The sequence below is a fragment of the Perna viridis genome, chromosome 5 (genome assembly GCF_037379345.1).
Source record: "Perna viridis isolate PV_CMFRI_1.1 ecotype Kerala chromosome 5, ASM3737934v1, whole genome shotgun sequence".
Lineage (NCBI taxonomy): Eukaryota > Metazoa > Mollusca > Bivalvia > Mytilida > Mytilidae > Perna > Perna viridis.
This window is the reverse complement of record NC_142449.1, coordinates 12,451,758-12,465,000: the sequence shown is the minus strand read 5'-3', so window position 1 is coordinate 12,465,000 and position 13,243 is coordinate 12,451,758. Positions and strand designations below refer to the sequence as shown.

The 13,243-nt window shown below is 32.4% G+C and overlaps 2 protein-coding genes across 2 annotated transcripts in view; one reads left to right on the top strand and one right to left on the bottom strand.

Annotated features, from left to right (window-relative positions):
- LOC148616072 (FACT complex subunit SPT16-like) overlaps positions 1 to 4,994 on the bottom strand; it is a 28,822-nt gene extending 23,828 nt beyond the window's left edge. Inside the window, exons 1-5 of the mRNA XM_088582755.1 lie at positions 4,834 to 4,994; positions 1,998 to 2,096; positions 1,331 to 1,495; positions 838 to 897; positions 180 to 272 (exon numbers count right to left, since the gene is read on the bottom strand). Coding sequence (XP_088438881.1) covers positions 180 to 272; positions 838 to 897; positions 1,331 to 1,495; positions 1,998 to 2,096; positions 4,834 to 4,902 — 486 coding nt within the window. The 5' untranslated portion in view covers positions 4,903 to 4,994. The remainder of the gene's footprint in view (positions 1 to 179; positions 273 to 837; positions 898 to 1,330; positions 1,496 to 1,997; positions 2,097 to 4,833) is intronic.
- A 192-nt stretch (positions 4,995 to 5,186) lies between these two features.
- LOC148616071 (trafficking protein particle complex subunit 2-like protein) lies at positions 5,187 to 10,110 on the top strand. The gene is made up of 5 exons (XM_088582754.1): positions 5,187 to 5,274; positions 7,116 to 7,288; positions 9,022 to 9,109; positions 9,499 to 9,578; positions 9,894 to 10,110. Exons 1-5 carry the CDS (start codon positions 5,191 to 5,193, stop codon positions 9,934 to 9,936), a joined length of 468 nt encoding a protein of 155 aa, XP_088438880.1. The 5' UTR covers positions 5,187 to 5,190; the 3' UTR covers positions 9,937 to 10,110.
- The last annotated feature ends 3,133 nt before the right edge of the window (positions 10,111 to 13,243 follow it).

Genomic DNA, 13,243 nt, shown 5'->3' with positions numbered 1-13,243 from the left:
CCAATCAAAATCAAGCTTTTTTCCCGAAATCTCTGCTCTAAAGTTGTCATGTAATACCTCATTCTAGATATTAAGAAATACAAGCCACATGCAAAACATTATTTAATCTAATCCATAAAAAGACAACCACTATTACTTCTATTTGGATAATAAAAAAGCTTTCTTATTTAAAAAATTACTTTTTCAAATCCTTCTCCTTTCAAAGCAGCTCTCCATCCATCCATAAAATCTCCAGGAAACTTATCTTTAACAAATTCTCCCAAGGTCTTTCCCTTAATTGAAATAAAACATTCAGGTAAAAAGTTATTGCACTAGAAAATAATTACTAGTACAACATAACAATTGCAAATAAATTGTTTTTGTGACAATATGCAAAGATAATGAACTATATACCAAGACTGCATTAGGCCAAAAAAAATAATAGTCTTGTTTCCTGTTTCCAGCAAGAAAAAAATAGGGTTGATAGGTAGGGAAATCATTTTATTTGCATTCAGTTAATGAGGAAACAATCTAGATTATTACAAAGCTTGAGCCAAAATGGTAATAAAATGTTAAGGGTAGGTGCAAAAAACTAAGGTAGGTAGGGTAGCAGGAAACAGACATATTTTTTGTTGGTTTTGCACAGTGAAGTTTTGTATTGTCAGAATTGGAAGCAGTACTAGTTCCAGTTAAATTATCACTGACTTTTACAACTTCTCAGTCATTTTTCTTGATTCTGACATGATGAAATATAATCTAGAACCTTTCCATGTATTCTGATCACCCTAAATTGATTCAGGCTCATTAGTTTTTCCCGTTTTCAAGCAATTTCTAAGATCGTATAATATAATTTCTTACCTTTTTACTTCCCTTTATACCTTCAACCAACTTTTGGTAATTTGCTTTGTCTTTGTCCCCCTACAAAACACAAAGAAACATTAATACATGAGCAACTTGTAGAAAAATGAAGTTGCAAGCATCATTGTGGTTGTATACACCACTCATTCAGCAAACCAAAATTACCTACAACATATACCCCATCTATATAAGGCCATATACCAAATTAGAAATCTTTTGATAGATGGATGGACGGACAAGAAAATTTTAATATACCTCCATATCTTGAGTGGCCATAAAAAGGTAACAAAAAATGCTTGACACTTAGAAATTGTAAAAACAATGACAATGATTGATTTGAAATTATTAAAAAAAGATGAGCAAAATTAACAAAAAACAGAAAGAAAAAAAAGTAAAAAAGATAGTGGAAGGAATGGCACTCTGTTTAAATTAACAATTTTCAAACAAATTTACTTAAAGTATGATTTTGCTTCAGGGGAGACAACTAACATACCTTGTCTCTCGTTAGCAATTTGATAGCTGGGATACCCTGATCATTTTCCTTTGACGAGTCTATCTGTTTTAAAAATTCTATCTTTTTCTTGCTAGCCAGGATGAAAAGTTTTTTCTCAGCAAATACCATGATAGTGTCAGTCAGTTCATATCCAAACAACCAGGTCTAGAAAAAAAACAAATCATGAGTGATCATTAATGTAGACAATGTTATATTTTCCATGAAATGAATATTAATATATCTGTATGTTGTAGTAATCAAAGATTACCCAGTAAGTAGAAGTTTTATTAATGGATCATAAGCTTAAACTTCTAATTGCAGGAACATAGCACTGATATTGACAAGAAAAATTTTGACATACCTTTTTCAATTGTCTAAAGCTAGTTTCAGCTATACCCATCTACATCAAGCACTAGACAAGCAGATATATGTAACCAAGCTGATATATGTAAGTGGATGTAGGTAAATTCCTGATTAATTGCTCATCCCTTTAAAAATACCATACTGTTTAAGTCTTACAAGAAATTTGTAATAAAAGAGGAGTTTTGGACAATATCATGGGTATTATTAACAAATGTTTGGAAATTCAAAATTTATTTGCCAATGCTATGGGATTTATATTCTAGAGATAAATCTAGCAAAGCAAAATCTTTAATTTAACAATTACCTGTACTGCAGTAGACTTAGAGTAAACTATCTCCTCATCAACTCCAACAGCAGCAACCATAGCATCCATTTGAGCAAGAGGATCATTTCCACCAGCTTTCTGTAATAATTGTTTTGAATTTAATATAAATATCCTGTCTTAGCCAAGTCATGATGTTAGCCAATAGTCATTTACCCAAGACCAAATAAATCAAAGTGCTGTCAGCACTGGTAGAATCTGATTCTTGTGAAAATTGTAGCATGAACAAAGTTTCGAAGATTACATGATGTAAAAGAAGTCCCTAAAATCTTCAATTCACATGAAGACTAGATCTCATTTCAATCTGCAGAAATAATAAAATATATGTATTGAATGATATAAAAGGAATTACATTTAGACTACATTTTTGTGTAGTGTTCACAGATAGTAAGGAAGTTCCAGAGATAGATTGGTAACATTAAGGTATTTTGATTCTGAAGGATCAAAAACCCCAGAAGTGATTCATTAAGGTTATTGCTTATTTACATAAACAATCAATCATATTTAAAGGCATCTAATTCATAATACTTTAAAAATTATCCTTATCTCACTTAATAACAGAACAAACTCAACTGATCATATTCAATTTGAATACTGTGGTTCCATTTTTATTCATGCGGTACTTATTTTGGTAGTTTTCATGGACAAAGTGGAAGAAAAAAAAAAAAAGGCCAAAGATATTTTTTCAATGGAAAAACAAAAAGTTTGAAATACTGATAGTTTATATATTTAGAATCGATTGTAAACACATGTGAGTGTGCTCTAGGCCTTAGACTAAGTCCATTACATATTGGCATTCTGTTATCAAAATTATTTTTTAAAGTGATTACACGACTAGGAAATCTCAAACGAACTAAGGTAAGATTTCATTTTCTTCATTTACACCAAACCTGGTGGAAACTGGTTTACAGTTTTATACCAAAGAAAGGATTCTGATTCAAAGGCTACAAGAACAGTAATAGTTCTATGGAAATACCTCTCCAAACAATATAATATCAGAACTGCTTCTATAATATATGTATCACTTAAAAATTCCCGACAGTGATTGAATCAAGTTTCTGTTCCCTTGGTTCCCATTGCAATGTCACCCGATCTTACTCCTGCTGACCTCAGTTGACCTTGATATAATTGAAGCCATTATGAAAAGTCAACTATGTTCTCAAACTTGAATATATGAACTTTTATAAGTTATTAAACATTTTTATTCTTATTTGATTTTTTCACTCAGTGGCAAGGATCCGGAAACAGTTAAAAATGCCAGTCATAGACCGACAAATTTTGCAAATGACTGACAACCATTTTCCAATATCGGATATAAAAAGATTGTCAACCCTTATAAATTGCAGTCAGTGTGGTTTTGTTACTGTGTAAACATCCTGTCTACCTATCACCTAATTGTTTACTGGAAATTATTTGACAGGTGTACATCAATATTAATTAGCTGATGTGCAGTCATCTGTGACTGCAATTTTACCTGTAACTGATTAGTTGAATGCATAATTAAATTAATGCTACATGTGCAGCACCATTGCATATACGAATTAATTGAAGTGATTGGGAAAATTTCCATACATTTATTACTTGATTTAAATAAGAAAAAGATTGACAAATTCATCATTTACCCGCCAATCTTTCAGTGGTAATGAAAGCACATGGTGCTGAAACTATGAATCACGTTTATTACGTTAAGATTACGTTTGAGTAAAAATAAATTAATCTTTTCTTTTAGTTTTCCGGTCTTTCTCTATTCTGTTTTACTTATCAAAAGAAAAGAATATGAAAGATGGATATGACAGGAAACATGTGGATGTACGTATGTGTATCTCCGCTGTTCCACTGTCGCTGTTGTCAACAGCCTCATCTCCTTGGAAAAAAATATAACTCCAATTATATTATCAAAATCAAGGCATAGCTTTTCGAAGATAGGAAAGGCAATAATTTTCTTGTTTGGAATTTGCAGCTGTCGTCTGAATTTTGTTAATGTCACATGATATGTGTAAAATATTCCCTCCATCTGTGGAGAACTGCAATGTTTCCGGTATATGTACAGATTGATCTGATCGGCCAAAACTGAAATGGACGTTGCAAGAGATGCACTCAAGGGATAAAAAATGCAAAGTATTTCGAAGTGCAATAAAGTTATCAACCATTTTGAGAGCAAAGAGGGGTATGGGGTTGGAATTCTGGGGAAAAAAATTCAAGTTATTCATTTATTGAAAAAAAAAAATCCCCCATTAATTAACAAGACAGATTTTCAAATAGAAATACTGATTTCACTTTCTGCTTAAATATGAACAAAAAATATTGCACTTTTGAAGCAAAAATTTTCACCCGGGTCGACCCCCCTCCCCTTTTTGTAATGTCCATTATTATTTTTACAAGTCTCGCATAGACAGTGCGTGTATGGTAAAGCTCACTGATTTAGGCTATGCCTATCCCTTGTTAATTAACTTGCTGACATTACATCTTATGGTCACCAATTTGTATTTTACAGAGAATCACTTAAGATGCTTTGAAGTCTACATGAATTTGAAAAAAACACTTAGCGCATACTCGTTTACGTTTGAAGAACAAATCCTCAACACTGAAATCTGACTTGCAGTGGTGTTCTGATTCTGGATATATTTCTCTACACAAGGGCATGTGGGGCATGCAGATTGGCTATGTATCAGGAAAAAAATCTATATTACTGATAAACATCAAAAAGCTTTGCATGTGTTGAGCTAAAAGGCATGGCATGCATGGTGTATGAGTATGTATGGAAAAAAACAAGACATGCATGGCAGGTGAAGAAGACCATACAACAATGATTTCATACATTCCATGCCGCGTAGAAACGTTTGATCTTCTTAATAAATGCATCTTTGTCGACGTGTAGGTTCGACATCGTTCACAATCGATCAGAAATGTCCCATTTGATTATTTTTCTGCTGATTATTGCAATAATGGCGGGAGTTAAAAATATTTCTATTTTGAAGTGACGATTTTATGTCTGCAGGCACAGGAAGAGGTAAGAACTTTTATCTTTCTTTTTCCAATCATCGATAAAATTTTAGGATTATTTAGCGATAGAATACTTTCCTTATTGCAACAAAATATTTCAAAAGGAGAAATTGTATCTTTTTTGATATATAAATTTGATTTAAATTTGAACACTTCAAATTAGTAATTTTGCATGGTCCCCTGGCTTAGCATTGGTCTTGCGGAAACCAGATTGCTTTTGGAAATGGCAGTGTGTGTAGCTGTCATTGCAAAGGAGGTATTTTTGGATGAAATTACCTTTTTACAAATCCACTGATTTATCATTCTTACAAAATACATTGATTAGCCTTGATCACTTTGTCAGAGAGAAAGTAAACGGCCCACTTATTCTTAATTTTCATCGTTATAAATCTACAGACAGTCAGTACACTGTACTGTACAGACTACACTCTACACTACAGTCTATAAAATGTATACATTACATTATAAGATTTATACGCCATAATAGAAGCATTTGCTTGAAAAAGGCTAGTTTAAATTTCCCCTGAACCTGCAACCATCAACTTTTAATGTCCCTCAATGGTCCTTCTTAAATATGCCTGCAGCCAGTGCAGGTTAAAAATATGCCTACACTTCAATCTTTCTCATGTCACGGAACATGGGTACCAAATCATTTTGTACTTTTACTTCCAAATTCTATACTGCTGAATTTCCTTCTCTTTCTTCAACGACTGGACATTCTGACAAGACTAACTCTGACAGTCAGACCTACATGTTATGAATAAGTCAATACATGTATTTTCATCTCTCTTACTTTGGTAATTATAGTTATCTCATATACAAATATGCATGCCCAATCACGATTGTCAAATGCCTGCCAGATCATTGTTTACATCGGCTAGTTCTACTTTCCATCAACAAATAATTTCCTGAAAGTATAATTTATTTAAACAAAATACATCTTACTAAGGTAATATAACATTATTTTCACAGAAAACACAATATTAATGTTGCAGGCATATACTTTTTTACTACAGGTGTATTTTAGCCTGGCAGGCGTATGCAGGTGTATTTAAGTACAACCCCCCTCAACTAATAGTTTGGGGCATTGTGTTGTACTGATTTGACTGTCCCACAGGTTGTTGCATGATCTATATGTACATTGTTAATGTTGATCTGCCGTGCAACAGTAACTTCTGTAACACAGATATATGATAATAACTAAAAAAGCTTGCACAAATTAAATTGAAACTTTGAGAAAGTGAATATTGTCACGCAAGACATCCTACCTGCATTGTAGTAGGTAGTAGATTTAAATAGCCAGTTACTTTGTTAAAGAATCAATTCTTTAGCTGAAAAAACTTTGTTGCAGGCCTTTCACTGATAAACATAACAGTTTCCTAGTACCCACTATAAATATTGTAACAGGAAAACATTATTTGACTCACCAAAGGTATACCATCTATCACTATGGATCCAACCCTAGACTGCTTGGTGATAACTTTCCCACATTTGAAGTTTACTTTCCAAACTGAACAAATCCTTTCATAATTTCAAGTTTTCTACTTGCCAAAGGGAAAGTATAGCATAATAAACAAATTTCCCACACCAAAATTGCAATTGCCTCCAGTGATTTAGAACACTGGGCTCAAATTTTGATCCCTTATTCTTTTGAAAATTAGGATTCTACAAGGTGTAAAAATACTCCCTTTCTTGAACTCTGTACATCTGAATTTCTGATTTCTTTGGTCTAATAATAGCTTTGATTTGTGAAAAAAGACAAAAAAATAACCATAATTTATCAAGTTCAAATGTCTGCAATTACTAAAAACTGTATCTTACAGGACATTCAAAATTTTTATACAATGTACATTACTGTTTTACATTTCCCTGCAATTGCACATGTTAAATTCATGCAGGAAATCCACTGCAATATTTCACATGATGTGCTACCACACAAAACATTGTAGGGAATGAATGTAAATAGATTTGTAAAAAATAAATGTTACAAAAGTTGCAAAATTTTAATTGATGTCATTTTTTCTGATTTATTCATTTGTTGTCATTGCATTTTTTTTGTTCTAAACACTTGACAAGATATTGATGATTTTTTTGTAGAATTATCCATTGTTTATAAAGACAGTCCATGCAGAAAATGAGCTTAGATTTTATTACACTGTGCATACTTCATTAGATGTTGTTGAAGAGAAGATATCTTCAGTTGGAAAGAATGTGAATGACTTGAGGGAATTATATCTTGGCTTGCTTTATCCCACAGAAGACTATAAAGTGTATCCTTTTTTTTCAGCTGATTAAAAGCAAATATTTCAGTGTTGGAAGTACATTGAATAATAGCCAAAAGTTTGCATAAATAAAGATAAAATTGTAATGAGCAAAATATAAAAAGCAATTTGGGTGGAGGTAAAAACTTTCTTTAAGATTTCTTTTGTAACTTGTAACTCTACCATATGTATTTTCATTAGGAATCTCTAATGTTTATTGTTTGGGATGCACCCTGTTATAAACAGGAGTATGGTATATGTACATGTAATGTAATATTGTACAAGAAAGTTAAAAGATATTTTGTTTTTCGAGTTATGGATCTTTTAAAATTCTTACAAAAATGGGTTTAATTTCTGTTTTTCAAAAACCCTTGCAGCAATGTCAATGAAACTTACTGAATTGTTTATTTGTAATGATGTAACCGCCATTTCAATTTTGTAAATTCCCTATTTTATGATTTAGATTCATATTAGATAAAGGGGGAGGGGTTCACAGTTTTTTGGACTATAACTCAGTTGTGTTTGTACCCATTATCATTAAATTTTTGGAAAATAGTTTATTACTATTGATGTCAGGGGTGGATCCAGACATTTTGAAAAGGAAGGGTTCCAGCCGCGGTTCCTCAGAAAAACGGATGGTTCTAGACCATTATTTACCGTTTATGTCAATTTTACATATGGAAATTACAAATTTTCCAACAAAAAGGGAAAGTGCCAACACTCTGCGGTCTGCCACTAGGTTAGGTCCGATTTAATTATGAATTTTTTATTTCATTTTACTTTATTCATAAAAAGGGGGATTTCCCATAATTGCACAATATTTGAAAATTCATATAATTTAGTTGAATTCAATTGTTTTTGTTAAACCAATGTAAACTCCTTTTTGATTTTTATATATTTTGTTTCAGGTATTTAATCACAATAAAAATTCTGAGCAAAACAAGATTGAATTTTGTGCCAATATTTTCCCCATCTGTTCAGGTTCAACACCTCTGCCAGCATACCAAGCATAAAGCTACACCCCTGGAAGCATTTTATTTCTTGACTGTACCACTAAGCCGTTATTCTCTAGATTTTGAGCACTGCAGATGAAGGGCATGCTACTCAGTCAACTCACTTTCCTTTGAGGAAGACTTTTGAAGCTTAAGGTGCTTGCATCCACATTAAAAGAGCTGGTTAATTGTTTTGATTAATACATAAATATTTTTTTTTGCAGCACAAGCAGAATACAAAAAAAACATTTTTGTTTGCATGTACAATTGATTCCTGTTAATTGCACAGCCTATTGGTCAGAAAAAAAAAATATTCAATTAATAGGAATATACAGTTAACAGAAATTATCATTTCGAAGAAAAAGTCTCAATACTTTCAATGTTTAAGTGGGACATATTCTTTTATCATGTCTAATCCGATTCATGCCTTAGTGTTTAGTCAAAAGAAAGAGAAAATACTGTTGTAAAAACAAAGTTCTTTAGAAAACTGAGGTATTTCACTAATGATGTACTGTTGCTTTACCCATTCAGCTACATTTTGAGTAAATTTTGAAAAAAATATTCAATTCAGAGAAATTTTCTAATTTTTGGTCTTACATTATGCCAATAAGAGGAATTTTTTACATGAATTGGATGGGAAATGCTTTTGTTATTTGAGTTTCTATGCTATCAACAGGAATATGCAATGTGATTAACAGGTATGTGATTAAGTGGAACACACTGTGTTGATATTCCTTAACTTTTTGTGAGATATGGTTATGTTACAAACACCAAAGTGAAGTTTGTTATTGTTGTAGAATCAACTAACTCATCACTCAGGGACAATGAAATCAGATCAGTAAGTGATAAGTTCCTGTCTAATGTAAATTGAATATGTGTTAATAATGTATACTTGCAGTGATCAAATTTAAAGGGAAATACTTGCTAAATGCAAGTTGAAATTCAATTTTGCTAGTAGAAATTATTTCCACTTGCTAAAATTTGCTAGTGGAATTCTGTATGCCTTATAGGTAAAGTCCAAAAGTAACCCAAAGAACTTCACATTTAGCGAGTGCTTTTGCTTAAGCATAGCTGTTTATATTTATAAATACACTAAATAAACGGTATGAGAGCATGAAAAATGTAAAAAGAAATAACTGAACTATTGTGAAAAAATTTGATTAAAATGGTTTTTGGATCCTATTGCTTTTTTTATGCCTTCAGTCATAGTTAAGTTTATTTTTACAGATGTTTAGAAAACTACACAATGCTTATGTGGACATGCTGTGTAATCCCTTTTATACTCCGGGAGAAAACATTACTTCCAAGTAAGTACTGGTCTTAGGACACAAGAGCTCTTGTTTTTCTTAAGCACCAACAATAGATTTTTGGGGTGTAAGTTGCATTCATTTGTTACACCCCAGGTTTACCTTCACATTAATTTTCTTTCTTTTTATCATTGCCACTTTAGTCCTGGCAACTTGGCCGTAATATAATACCTAATTTCCTGTTAATGGGGTCCCACCATTATAATCTTTAATATTTCACAGGTTTTCTCATTGTTTGAACTGTAAAATGTATATAAGTTTTTCTACATTGCTTCCTGTTGGACTGTACTTACCCTGTTGTAATGTATTTTTCAGGTCTTTTGAAAACACAGTGAGATCAATGATGGTTCAAGACTGAACATTTGTGAATTTTTATTGTGATCAATTATCTGTTCAGATTGTGCCAAATGATACACTGATGGACACTTCAAGAAAAAGGAAATGGTGTTTTTATTACATTCCTTTCCACTGTAAATACCATGGAGTTGTGCAATACTGTATTTGTTATAAAGCAAATAAAGTCTATCTTTTATGTTTTATTATTATATCCCACACAAAGAGTTTATTGTTTTTGTCTGTATGTTCCTCAATCCATGTGTCAGTATATTGTCCTCTGGATTGCATCTCAATATTTATGGACTTCCCTCCAATTTTGGTGTATGGTTAGTGTCAAAGGAAAGAAAAGTATTTGAATTATCAACTCTAAAAATTAAGAGAGAGTAATCAAGGGAACCAAGGTTATAATGGTAATCAAAAGAATGTAATCCAGGGACAAAGACCAGACATGGAAAACAGACATACACAACAAAGAACATAAAGTAACTAAAATCATACATACAAAGTAACAAAAGCAAATAAGCAACTCAGACTCCACTAAAAACTGGGAGCATGGACCAGGTACACCTCTGCTTTTCTAGACACACCCACGAGTTACTCATAAGAGTTATTCCATCTTATGCTATATATATATGGTTTATTCTGGGATCAAGAATATTACATTACACGAAAATAGAATCACCTATGTTCACAACTAAAGTGAAAAACTTTGCTAAGTGCAGCATGATGCAACTGCAGCTAGCCAATTGAACCCTGTACAGCGGGGATCGATATAGACATAAGTTTAGAATGTTGGATTGATATAGCATTTTTGGCACATAAATGGTTGTAGTTAAACAATTGGTAGTGCATTCTTTAGTTTCAATCACTCAGGAATTTTATTTTTAAGACAATGTGCAAGGGTATGGACCACTTTATTTCTGAAACAGTTAAAGGCGGAGCAAAATAAGTCGGCAGACTTCTGCATATGTTTAATTGTATAATAGTTTTTCCACAATGATATAAAAAAGGATGAAAGCACTTTAACCCTGCCACATTTTTTGTGCCTGTCCCAAGTCAGGAATTTCTGGCCTCTATATGAATCATTTTGTTTTCACTTACTATTAATTTTTATGTTCCTGTCTATAATGTTGTTTTGGGGGCCCAGCTGCAGCTTGCCCTGTAGTGGGAGGGTTTCCTCATCATTCATTGAAGATCCAATACCAAAACAAAAATCTTGAAATTTTCCACCCAAAAAAGTATGTTTCAAGTTCCTTGGGATGTGGGAAATTTTCATTCATTGGGCATTAGGCTCTTTTTTAATTGTTTGATGGGGTTGTTGTCATATTCCCAATTTCCCAGGGGACCGTTTAAGCCACCCTCAATTTTGGCTATTAATATCATGTTTCATCCAAAATTGAAGCATTGCTAGTAATGCAATTTTGTTCCTTGTTTCTCAGTTTGGGAAAAAAGTCACCAAATATTGGCCCTCGTTCTATATTTGTACATACAGCCACATAAAAATAATGATGTCATCTTGTGATTTTAAGATTAATTTATATCCTTGAATTATTTTTTTGACCTAGTTAGAGATCTGGTGGAAGGAATTGTTTTTTTCCAGATTCATTGGACAATTTTTTTTTAATTGTATATCTGTCAATATAGAGCATTTAATATCAAACGAAAAAAACTGATGAAAATGCTTATTAACTTGATATTCCCCACTCCCTTACTTGACAGCCTGCATCTTTTTACCTTAATTCAATTCTATTCAGTGGAGTAAAAATTAAGGGATGGGTATGTCCCCACATTCATAAATGACAAAGTTCATGTTTTGCTATGTGAAACCCCCAAACTGAATCAGATTAAAATTTAAAATGGGAGGTGCACAAGGTGAACATGTAATAAAGGTTCTGTGAAAGTTTCAGTCGGTCCCATTTAGTGGTGAAGAGGAGTATGTATAAACAATGGGTAACAAATGGAAGGACTGACACCCCTATCACTACAGACCCCCCCCCTACTTTGCAAGTGGAAAGTATAATAAAGAAGTGGTGAAAATGCCCCCCCCCCCCCTTTCATATTAGAAAATGTTATGTTCTCAGCTTTGCACATATGAATAAAATAAGTATCTAGTATTTCTGAAAAATCCAACTATTGAGTTATGTCTATTACTTTATTAAACCAGTAATATATATAAATTCCAATGAAGGGCTATTCTGTCAATATACAAAAATGGTATATTTTTTTTTAATGTAGCCAATATGGTCCAACCAGTTTGAAAGTTACGGTAAGTCATTGGCATATACAAACAAATCTTCCTAAATCACTGCTCTGATTTTGCTTAATATTTTGTTTCAAGTTAAGCATACCAGTGCGTATACATAGCTGCTTGAAAAAAAATAAGTATTGTCAAATGACTCCAAGGGGATAATCCAACTTGAGAGTGTATTTTATATTGTTCATACTAAATTTACAAAATACAAAATCCAACCTAATCATTTACTTGATGACTTGCAACATAAATGATCTAAATATGCCATTACAATCTCCTCATAACCTCAAATATATTTTAATGACGGCTGAAACTTGAGTAATATTTGCCCCTTTCAGAACAGAATAATGTGTCACTAATTGTAAAAGAAAGACTAGTAGCCCTCGATTCAGTCAGTCGTGCTTAGGAGATACTTACGTTGAGTAATCCACTATACCAACACCATTCGAACTAAGCACAGTGTCAATATACAATGACAATTTTTTTTCATGCAATACAAAAATGGACCAACACCATTCAAACTAAGCAAAGTGTCAATATACAATGACAATTTTTTTTCATGCGATACAAACATGAAGATATGGAGATATGCGCCTCCTATTATGGAGAAATTTGATATTTTATATTGATATGGCCTAGCCATATTTTGTCATTTGATGCTGTGGACAGTACTTGCTTTATGTAATCTTTAGCTCAATAAAAAGTATTTAATACTCATCAAATTGAAAATTTGTTCCTCCTATTATGAAGAAATTTGATTAATTATTTCCATTTTTAGCAGTCGAATCAAGCCATTCTCAGCAGTATATGCTGTCATTAGTAAATTACTTTAGGAAAATTTGTATCCCACACAGTAACTTTTTTAACTTGCTTAGAGTTTATATACATATTGAAAATGCTTGTGGGATAACAAATATATGATAGTCACAAAGGTCTAGACATGTGTGTGTCTTGTTTCTGTACCTACTTATTCAGTCCCTATGTGTCATATAATATATTCATGCCTCGCTTAGATGTCATCCTTATGAAGTTTTAGAATTACTAACCCAACCACCATTTTATATATGCTTAGGCTTAG